The sequence below is a fragment of the Leptonotus elevatus genome, chromosome 6 (assembly GCF_054856555.1).
Source record: "Leptonotus elevatus isolate MCC_2025b chromosome 6, RoL_Lele_1.0, whole genome shotgun sequence".
Classification (NCBI taxonomy): domain Eukaryota; kingdom Metazoa; phylum Chordata; class Actinopteri; order Syngnathiformes; family Syngnathidae; genus Leptonotus; species Leptonotus elevatus.
In genome coordinates this window covers 9,526,160-9,538,206 of record NC_141244.1, presented here as the reverse complement: position 1 = coordinate 9,538,206, position 12,047 = coordinate 9,526,160, and the positions used below count along the sequence as shown (strand labels likewise).

At 39.8% G+C, this 12,047-nt stretch overlaps 1 protein-coding gene across 3 annotated transcripts in view; it reads right to left on the bottom strand.

The window, feature by feature from the left end:
• LOC147171972 (low-density lipoprotein receptor class A domain-containing protein 4-like) overlaps positions 1-12,047 on the bottom strand; it is a 167,461-nt gene that overhangs the window by 8,097 nt on the left and 147,317 nt on the right. For all 3 annotated transcript variants that reach the window (XM_086078529.1, XM_086078527.1, XM_086078530.1), the window contains 2 exons: positions 5,488-5,636; positions 4,302-4,352 (listed from right to left, as the gene is read on the bottom strand). In XM_086078529.1, coding sequence (XP_085934655.1) covers positions 4,302-4,352; positions 5,488-5,636 — 200 coding nt within the window. The remainder of the gene's footprint in view (positions 1-4,301; positions 4,353-5,487; positions 5,637-12,047) is intronic.

Below are 12,047 nucleotides of genomic sequence, written 5' to 3'. Positions count from 1 at the left end.
TTACTCTCTTCTTTCATCAATAAAAATAAATAAATATTTGTATCTGTTTCCGTTTTATAGCAATTAGCATTATAGCTAAGTTTCATCATTATTCACATTCCTGAAGAAAACACTGACAAAAAGAGCTTTTTGCAACACGGCCCTGGCTGGTCTCTTATACTCTGCTGCCACCTATTGGCCGTTTTATGTAATAACTACCATTTCTTTAAGCCACCTCTTAATGTCAGAAGTTGCATCAAAGCCTTCTGTATGCTCTTGCATTAAAAAAACCCACATAAAATACATTTTTGAGAGTGAAGGAAAAAGTGTTAAAAAACGTCTTTACATGTTTTTGGGGTTTGAATGAGTTAATAATTATTAGGGGTGCACCGATTGATTAGCCGGGATCGGTATCAGTGCCTATTTCATTCATTTTGGAGGGGATCGTTGATTGACCAATACCTTAAATAAAACCAATCTCATCTCCCTTCGCAAAGATCTGAAAAAGTCAGCCACTGTCCTCTTCTGCTGTCAGATGATTAATAGGCTTCCCATTTTAATTTGAGACAACTGCTTCATGTGCAGTTAAAACAACCCGTCTGTATTGTTTCACAGGTATTATTCTATGTTTTCCAATAAAACAAGACTGAAATATTGAAGGTTTATGCTGTTGGTTATGAATAAAATCGGGATCAGACGGGGTCAGGTCGGGTATCAGTCAAAAAATTAATAATAATTATTTTAAAAAATATATATATTTTACATATAAACTTTACCTTGTAAATATGTATTTAACATAATTTTAATAATAATTCATTAATAATAATAATACATGAAAATTAAAAATTTTGTACAATGTCCTCCGCTTTCCTCGTGATCTTTTGTCATGAGTTGTACAAGTGAGGGAGGCAACCTCGACAAAGTCGATACCATGTTTGAAATAAAGTCTGTAGTTGGTGGCAATGGTGGCAGAGAGAAAAAAATAATCACTAATTTGGCAACACTGATTTTGCTTTTGTAACATAGCTCCACTCAGCAGCCATGTTGTTAAGGCAAGGAATGCGCTTTGAACTATGAAAGCACCTAAAAAAAATTTTTATGGGCCCGACAAACTCAAATGAATCAGTATAATAGGTTAATTGCACCACCCTTGGTGATATTTATGCCTCTTTCACCAAAAATGCACATCTAAGTAACATTTCATCCAGCTGATCATCATTTTACAAGTACGTTGTAGTACCAATTGCAACAGGCAAAATTACACTGCTGGGGAGATGTGAACAAATACAAAAGCAATAGTTTCACATCATTTGGGCTCCCTTTGTCATTTCTCACCAATTTATTTGGCGAGCTGTTTTCAGAGGGAACCCATTTCAATTAAGCATTTTGTCTCATACACACACACGCACACGCAGACAGGTCAGGTCGTCTGGATAGAGAGGACGGATGACTGGAAAATTATAAGGGAGGAGCAAAGTAAAGGATGGGACTATTTGAAATATGAGGAAGACAGTACAATGGAAGTCAAATAATAGAAAAACAAAGCCGTGAAAGCTAATGAGACACGCAGGCCGCAAAAGGAGAGCAAGCAGAAACAAAGGTGAGGGACAAAGGAGGAAATAAGAGATGGAATAGAGAAAAGTAGCAAGCAGAATAGAAGCAGACTAGACAGATTGATAGACGGGGGTGGTGGTGGGGTGGGGAATGGGGGGGGGGTGTAGAGCTGATGGAGGGAGCAGAGCGCAGCAGAGCAGGGCAGCTCTCAGACGGCTGTCTAGACAGTGTCAGGGGAGGTGCTGCTGATTAATGACGCACCAAACACACGCACACACGCACGCTCCATGGCCTTTAGCGCTTAACACCAACACTATTAAGATCCTCCCATTGTTTAATATTTGTTGACACGGAAGGCTTTTGGGTGCCAGTAATGCGTTGGAGACAAAAGCGAGCCAAAAATCCGCCGGTGGAACTTCCCTACAGCTTTACTTCTCTTTGCAACAAGTCAATAATCATTGTCGTGATCACGCGTTTGAATCCCTCCGCGGCTGCTTGTGATATTCCCAGTATGTCTCCTCCCGTTGCCGTTTGGAAGTGGCTCCATCTGGCATGGGCACCATCAAGCAAACAGATCAAAGGTCACAGTGACTAGATTGGCGTTTGTCTGCCTTTGAGAAACATGCCAGACTTGATGTGATTTGGAAAGCAGTGGCATGGTTGTATCTGGCGCTGCTTACAAAGCATTCCTTGTTGATTAAACATTGACAAGCAACCACATTGGGGATGCCAATACATTTGTGTCCTGACTAAAGTGAACAATTCTGCCATGGTAACCAATTTTCATGGTTATTCATTCAGACATATATTAAAAGAGTTGCTCGGTAATCTCACGTCTAGGGTATAAATACATTCTATTACAACTATTTTCATAACAATTTAACAAGAAACCTACTTAAAGAGGAAGTCAACCCAAAAGCAGCAAAATCCACTAATTTTTAGGGTGGGACGATATGAGCAAAAAATTCAATCTCACATTTTCCCCCCCAGTCATTCCGGATGATTGTGATTTTTAAATAAAATATTTGTATACTTTAAATATATTTTAAACAAGTTTTAACATACACTTAACATTCATAGCTTGTGCAAAAAAAGAAAAAAGCTAATCATATCTTATGCACAATTGACTCATTAACTCCCAGCCATTTTCACTGAAGCAATCCCCTTCGCTCCCAGCTATTTTACTGGATTTTGACTGATTTTGCAAGGCCCACAGAATATTGTGTTCTATTGCTATAAAAACATGGAACCTACCAAAAAGAAATAGTAGAGTCTCTTCTTTCATCAGGAAAAAAAAAAGTATATTTCTATCGGTTTCCATTTTGCAGAATTTAGCATTAGAATATAGCTAGGTTTCATCATTATTCACAAATCTGTTTAGAACTGTAGGTAAATGAGCTTTTTTCAACATGGCCCTGGTTGCTCTCTTATACTCTGCTGCCACCTGCTGGCCGTTTTTGTAATAACTACCATTTCTTCAACCATTCTCTGCTTTTCAGAAGCTGCATCAAAGCCTTCTCTAATGCTCTAGCATTAAAAATAACTTCTTTTTTTTAAGCGTATAAATACGTCTTTGGGACACTTAAAACATTTAAAATTTAACATATTTATACATTTTTGGGAGCATATGAGTGAAGCAGTTAGTAACTGCTCACAGTTCATGTCTTGTAAACCACCCATCCAGCAAAATTACAACTTACAATAACAATAGTTTGGGATACAACCGAGTTTAAGAACAACAGCTTTTAATAATCCATAAGAAGAAAAGAGTATTTACTTATATGCACCTCGAGTTCACATTTTAGCTCATTTTCAACTCTTCTATTTTTAAAAAGGCGATGAATCGAATTAATTAAATTAATTGCGCAGACCTATTAGGGGGTGCCCATTTTGTCGCTTGCTGTTACTGAAAATGACATTGCAGTTGCTCAGGGCTCAGGTAACGACCAATCACTGCTCAGCTTGCAAACGTCATATGACCAAACTCTAAAAAAAAAACAGGTCAGCCATTATTGGTTGTTACTTGAGCCCTAAAGCAACTGTGATGTCATTTTCAGTTGACAGCAAGTGTCAAAATGGCCGTCCCCGGGGATGGACAAAAACGGGTGGATTTTGCTACCTAATTCATATTCCACAAACACAATATTAATCAGAATGTTGTGTTTAGGCTAGTGGGCCACATAGAACATATTGTTGAAAAGAAAATTTGGGGGGTTAATTTCCGCTTTAAAACCACAAAAACAGAAATCCACGTTTTTATGTTTATTTTTCAGTGACACATATCTGATATTGTGTTTACATTTATTGAACCTCCACATGTACCATGTCACGTCTGGGTCAAAACTTTGGACACACCTTACTATGCCATTCATGAGAAAGTATTTCCAAACTTTCGATCGATATTATTGCTTGACAACAAGACTCGGGTTGTTGGGTGACATAAGCGACAAACAGCACAAAACAATGAACAGCCAAACTCTCTAGTCTGGCCTGAGATGACTTCTTTCTCCATAGATTCAAAATGCAGGTCACTTATACATTCGTTTAATGGAGAAAACTATTTGAATTGTACTTATTCTACCTATCCATAGTGTTGAGTCAGGCAGTCAGTAAACGTTACATCACAAGAATATGCTTTTGTGGGAAAATGCCAACTCGGTCAATTTGTTTTCTATTGAGGAAGTTGTTTGAGTCTTCATTCAAGGCTCTGTCTGCCTCCACACGCAGTGCGCATGGGAGTCTCGGTGCAGGAGAGTTCAATGTGTTACCTCTGAGGCTCCTTGTCGCGAGTTGCTGTCTGAAGGCCACAGGCACCCATCCTACGCAAACACAACCAAAGAAAGACAATGACAATGCATCTTTTGCCATGAAATCACACAACTGAACCTACACTTTTCTGTTCCTAATGTTGACAAGGTGTTTAAATAGTACATGTCACACACATTCAAAAACACAACATAAAACCTGAAATGTTTAACTTGTGAAATCATGAGATATTATGTTTTTGAAAAAAAAAGAAAAGAAAAGGGCAATGAAAGAAATGCTAACTAGAACAAACTGCAGTGCATGCAAAAGCCGAAAGACGAAAATGAATATTTGCCCGCAAGGAACATGCATTTTGAAAGGACTGAACAAAAGCAAAAACTTAAATCTGCTGGCTGAATATAAATAATTTAGTTTAGGAGTCTTTCAAATGAATTTTTTCTCTCAGTTTTCTTTTAATTGTCCAATAAACTCAGTGAAACAATTAGTTTAATTACCTTTGAAGTAGAGATATCAATAAAATTCAGCGTCATGGTGTGTTACACAATGTTTCAATGTATTTGTACTTATAGTAGTACTCGAAAGTATATTTGTATTCAAGTTAATTTTGCAAACAATTATCGGCACGTTCTAAATGATTGGTTTATCGGTTGAAAATAGCATTATCAAGCAGTCAAGTTTTCCGTATGCATCAAAAGTACAAGTGGTACTGATACTTGGTATCGGTCACACCTCAGGAGTTGAGTACTCTTACTGGTATCGGTTTAATAAAAAGTGAACCCATATGAAAACATACAACATTTCAAATATTCGAGATTGATGGGCCTAACAGAACTTTTTTTATATTCTGTTTGTCACTTTTGAATGTCATTTGTGTGTGCGCCTCTGTCCCACTGTGGTGACATTTCAGAACAGGGGGGTGGAGGCGCCGCAGTCTAGACGGCGCGATGGTGAATTAAACATCAAGGCTCTGAAGAAACCAATTCAGCAGTTTCACCTCACAGTTAGGAGCAAAGCAGTGCAAGATTTGTTTAGCTGGAGACCGCATTACACACAACAAACTTGCTTCGGAGAGGAACGCATTCGAACAGTTTGTCACAGTAACGGTGAACGAGCAGAAGGAAATGCTCAAGCATGACGAGCAGGACGAAACATTTGAGAGTGAGAGCAACTCGGTACGGTGATACTAACCTGCTGCAGGGAATGCTCATGCCTACGGGCCTGGCTCTGCCTGGTTATGAAGGTGGAGAGCTTGTAATGGTTGAGCAGGCAGATGATCACCACCACCATGACTGTCATCACCACGATGATGATGATGATCTGAACAAACTCCAGTTCAGCTGCACACACACAAGGAGAAAACAGATAACAGCATTACAAATGGTGTCTTGTGGATCCCAAAATTAGTCATCAACATATTTAGGTATCATTTGCACGATACTTTACAGTCCAACCAACAACAAATGGACAAAACAATACTCCTGTCTCCATGGACTCTCTCTATTTTAGACCGTATTGTTATTTTGCAAAAACACTGACTCAAGTTTGGTGGTAATTTATGTACCATCTAATTGATATGTTGATATAGTTTGTAATCAGCAGGCTAAGGGAAATGAGAAATGTTAAACATTTTGTGAAATTGTGGTTCAATACAATTCAGCCAGCCTGTTTTAACGCTTCCACGCCAGCAGGGGGAAGCACAAGTCCACCTCTACATTCTTGAGTTACAGCAGGGCTTGGCAACTTGTATACATACTGCATGTATTGGACCAGTAAGCATTCATACACCATTTGAATTGGATTCACAAATGCATAACGCTTCTACTTATGAATTAACTTGAGTGAACAGACTGAAAACACTTCCAAACTGTGCAATTGGCTGGTAACCAGCCCAGGGTGTATAAACCCCGCCCCTTGCCCGAAGGCAGCTGGGAAAGGAAACAGAATTATGTGTTTGTACTGCCTTGAAATCAAATCATGTCTGAACAGTCAAATTGACCAAACAAGCCATGAGGGACAAGACTGATCTACAGTCACTCCCATGTCTGTATTCCGCCAATCGCATTTGCCCCCCCCCCCCCCCCCCCCAGTCCTGTGAGCTTGCTCTTAAAAGAACTGTTTCAAATGCTTGATTTTACACAATTTTCTGAAGAATGTAACTTTGCCAACAAAGCTTTATCATCATGGAAAAATCTCTATTATGATGTAATTGTGTAAGTACAGGAAGTAACTAAGTAATTAGTGAAGTAATTGTGTATTCAAACACACATCAATAGCTCAGTTTCGTGTGTATGTGCTCCTATGACAAAAAACCGAGGCACTTGGCCCGTGACGTGACATCATCGACTTATGAAGTGCTACCAGCATGAGGGTGCGTCTTGCACAGAAAGTTCTTTCTGTAAGCCTGGTATAAATATAATTTCCTCTGTTCATCTGACGTGTCAAAACTAGAAGACTCAATTGGAAGAAAACAAGAAACAACTCGTGCAAATAAATAAATAAATACATTTAAAAAAAATACTGTAACACTAGTTGAAAGCCACATCCGAAAACATTTAGGGGGAAGCAAGCTAGAGGAGGAGTTAAGAAGAGAGGAAGGAAGGTTGAGAGCAAAACAAAGAGGGGAACACGCCTAAAACCCAGAACACAGTGTACAGCACTTCTTCTGACAGTGACCAAGAGAACGCCGTGTGCTGGCCGTCTGCATTACCAGCGCCAGTCAGATGTTATTACAACAGTAATCCACTTGTCAAAACAATATCAGTCTGGCGTCTGGAGTACCCTTATTCCTTCGGCAGTCTGAACATTTTTGCATTGCAAGGCAGCCTTCTTGATTTTTTCTTCTCTGATGTGACAAGAGCGGCTACCGAGTTGATTTCTGACATGTGAAGAAAGTAACCTTTAGCTGTTAACTCGGATTAAAAACAATACATCAATGCAAGAAGATCAATTGGTTGAAATGCAACAACAATACAGAAAGCAGATCCAGAGGCTAGAGATAGACCGTTATGCTTTTTTTCAGGGGCGATACCGATAACTGTTAGTCAAGGAGGCCGATAACCGATATCTGAAGCCGATATTCATTTGTAGAAAAAACAAGTTAGCCACTAATTAGCAAAATAATGGTTAGCTTGCGGACTAACAGTTAGCCGGCACATTACTCCCAAATAGCCGCCAATTAATGAGCTAGCGGTTAGCTCGCGGGCTAATCATTAGCCCACAAGCTAACTCCCAAATAGCCGCTAAATCGCATTGTCAACTAGCAGGGGCAGCTTTATTTCTATAGCTTATTTAAGCATGCGAGCGTCTAGAGTAGAGCCGAGCTTTTGCTGCTTATTAGCTGTTAGCACTGCACGAGAAACCAATCAGATGGTGCTGTGGGCGGGCCAATGCTGCAGGGAGTCAACAGTCACAGAATAGACGAAGGAGAAAAGCACCCGTCGGAGCTAAAACAACAGTTTTTAATTCATAGGCCATCCCCCCAAAAAAAGGGCAGATATTCATAAAATGCTGAATATCGGCGCCGATTATCGGCCGGGCCGATTATCGATCTATCACTACCAGAGACCTATGAAAACATTGCTGCAATTAACAATCCAGTACAGGCCACAATAAACTAAAGCCGTTACAACTTAATGTTGAGAAAAAGACAGATCAGCAAATGTAAACACACAAGTAATGGAGAGACAATGATGGCCTCACTCTACAAGCCAGCATGCTAACTTGGCTAGTGAGGGCCAACTCTGTTAACTTTCATCAGTTGTGATCAAGGGATGGAAGAATTTCTATGCCAACGTTCTGAAGAGAGATACAATCAATAACAGAATAATCAACCGCTTATCGATTACCAAATTAATCAATTATTATTTTGATTATCGATTAATTGTTTAGGGACCTTGTTTAATTTAAAATGACCCAAATCTTTTGACTTTCAGCAATAAATACATTCCGATTTCTGTTGTCCTCCATAAAAACAGACTTTGTGTTGAATCAAAATAAAACTCAACAACCAATAAATCCATTAATTGGTTATTACGCTCACTCTTAGTCAAAAACTTAGCCAATGCAACAACACTCCAAAGTTGGAGTTTAATCACATAATCCCAGACACAGAAGAAACCATCATCCATGAAAAAAATATATGCAGTAATTAAAAAGAGTAAGTGGCCTGCCTGGTGGCAACATTTGAGGGAGAGCGCAAGCGCGAGCGAGACAGAGAGTGTATTGAGGGCCAACGAAAGGTCACACAGGTTTAACAGCCCAGTCAGTGCAAAGAGGTGGTCAATAAAGAACAGCCACAGGTTGTAGACAGAACTGTGTGTTACCTCATTGTAGGAATGAGACAAAACAAAATTTGAGTGTCAAATAAAACGCATTTCTTTATTTCATTTTTCCTGTATACTAATATTTTGTGTTCCATATAAGTTTAGTAAAAGTGGTTCACTTGCATTACCGAACCTTTTTTTTTTTTTAAGTCACGTACTCAGTTTTAGTACTCGTAGGTGTTCTAATACATCAACTACTACACATCACTGAAATGAGACACAATTGTTATTGTTGGCAAAATATTGTGATATCATCTCGTAAGTTATGAATAATTTACAACCCTACCCCACGGGGAAGAAATATGGATTGTATATTTTCTACTTCAGAGATTGTTGTGTACACTAACAACGTAACTGCAAATGAATTCCTAATGAAATGTATGACAATGAAATATTTTGTGCTCACTCATTTTTTGTTACTAATAAAAAGCAAACTCACCCTGTTTGGGCCTGAATAGAAAATTAGGAGTACAGCTATCTAGAGAGCTATTCACAAAAAGCACATTCATTTGGGACCTCTTAACAGCAATTTAACAGCTGAGCTTGTACCTCGCGTCTGACCTTAGCAAAAGTTACTGTCAAAACCAGCCCGGCTGGTTTGGTTTTACGTCTTTTCCCAGAATCATAACACTGTTTTGTCTATGATTCAGTGGATGTATGCTGACAGTAGAGCTTGAGCGTTCAAAGAATGGACCATTAACCACCTGCTAATTTCAGATAATCAGACAGACTGAATCCCACCATTAGAGCCAAACAGAGCACAGGCCCACATAAGCCAATACAGCAGTTTAAGGAATCACTGTAACAGATGGCAAATCGGGAAAATGCAGCCCGTCGGTAAATCACAAAGCTTGACCATTTTGGAATAGAAAACAGGAAACTTTGTTGCGCTGACTGGTGATTGTCTCTCATTAACATGGCACATTAGAAGTCAATAAGTGTGTTTGTTCAATGTTGATCATCCATTTTGGAACCCTTTTTGTGGTGTATCTCAGCGTAAAAAAGAAAAGAAAAAAAGGATTTAGAACAAGCAACCAAAATGACACAATACTTTTTTTTTTTTTCTTTCTTTTCTAAGACACAAACAAAATGACACAATACTAATGCGGAGAAACGTGCTGCCCGTGCGGTTTTCCTACACTGGTCCGCAACTTTCAGGAGCGTGACCCAAATTCCCTCCTTCTCAACCAACCTGCTCTATAAAACATGCAGAAAGTTAACTGAGGCAGAGACAAAAAATAAAGGACGCTTTCTTTGCTTAAACTTGGTTCTCCGGAGAGATCCAGCTAAGCTAGAGGGCCTGCTGAGTTCACAGCCTGCTGCCCAACACACACACACACACACACACACGCACACGCACAGCCATGTCTGCTGCCACTGCCGTTACCATGGTAACACTCCAGCATGGTGCTGTGATCAACAAGGCCCGGAGCTGCTGGGGCACCATGGCAGCGACCTAGCAGGCATGCACGCTCACGCGGTGCCACTGACAGATAGAAGATGGGAAGACAGCGGACACCAAGAGCACCCACACTTCAAAAGACGGGGACAAGTTCAAGGAAAAAGGGAATGGTGGGAAAGTGATGAAAGGCAAGAGAGCCCAGGTACAATTGGGTGCGCACGCATTATACGCACACGCCTCTTCCTCCCTAGGGGGAAGTTCTCTGCACGGTCTAGACGTCTGGCATCAGTCTGGAAGAAACGGTTTCTCGGAGCCAGTGTGAGGATGAGTGTGACACAGCACACAGGGGAAATCTTTCAGCCCAGTCGGATCGCCTCCCATACTACAGTGAAGTCACTTCAACCTCTCAACCTAGTTAAGTGCAGTTCAACCGGAGTAGAAAGGGCTTGATTATGTGCTGTGCGCACAGTGTGTATAAACTGGGGAAGAAGAAGAAAGAAAAAAAAATCCCTCCACAATTATCAGTGGGACAGGGAAAATATAGACAGTGAGACAAGGAGACAAAAACACAAAGACTGTTAAAAGAGGAGGAAGAAACGCGAAAGCAGAAAGCGACAGTGTGAGACAGAAGGTGCTAGACATGAAAAAGCGACTCAGGGCACCAGAAAAAATAATTACAGTTCTTCCTCTCTCCGGTCTGCCTTCTTTTTTTCCTTCTTCCTGACTCAGCTCGACTCAATCAGACGCACTTTTAATGCTACACTGCATTCATTGGCATACAGTTGGCCCCTGAAAGGAATCAAATGTCAGTCACCAATGGACTAGCCTAGTTTAGGGCTGGTTATACTTTATTTGGCTGTTTTCATGGTCTGCTGCCTTCAGGTTACCAAAACTCCGCACAAGAGTCAAAGTATCTGATTCTGTACACAAAAATGTTAAGGACTGTATACTATACAAAATGTATATAAACTGTAGTAACCGGTGGCACAATAACCTCTTACTCCAAAGCCATTTAATGTGCCAATTGTAAACAAAGGATGTTTTGTAAGAGCCTTTAAGTGATTTCAGTGTTTTAAAATACATTAAAGGGGAAGTCAACACAAAGTTTTCTTTACAATAATATGTTGTACGGGCCTCCACTGGTCTAAACATGACATTCTGATTACTGTTGGCGGAATATGAGTTAAGCAGCCAAATCCACCCATTTTTATCTATCTCAGGGAGCGGCCATTTTGCCTTAGCCCTCAGCGACTGTGATGTAATTTTCAGTTGACAACAAGTGGCAAAATGGACGCCTCATGAGATGGATAAAAACGAGTGGATTTTGCTGCTTAACTCATATTTTCCAAACGCACTATGAATCAGAATACTGTGCCGTGCTAAGTTTTTAGACTTGTAGGGCTGCATAGAACATATTATTATAAAGTACATTTTTGGCTTGACTTCCCCTTGAAATAGGCTTGAAGACACACTAAGTGCTAAAAACATATGCAAACACTGACAATAATTTAGCATGGAATTGTTACGATATGACGTTAATCTTTTCTTCAAGATTTTCTTCATCAGGCACAAACAAGCACGAACGTCGGCTTTCTGGCATGAGTCAGCCCCCCCCTCCCCCCCCATTGCATACATGCTAAACCCCGGCACGAAAATAAAGATGTGCCCGTTTTTACGATAAACACACGAGTGCCTGTTTACGAAAAAGGGCCTTAATTTTTTATTTTATTGTGTTCTATTGTAACTAAGGTGGTAAAAAAAAAAAAACATTCTTCTGTTTGTAGAGCTAGTTAAGTTGTGTGAAGTACACTGCATTTAACTTTTTTTTGTCATAGTTTATCAGCATCACCACTAAATAAATGTTCCATATCGCTGACGTTTGGCGTACCTCCAATCAAAATCATCACTTTTCAGGAGACCTTAAAAACGGTGTGTTTGTTCAACCATTAACATTGCATCATCAAAGAGAGAAAGCCATTCTCATCACTTAAGATTGGTTAATAATTCGTAAAAATAACACCCAA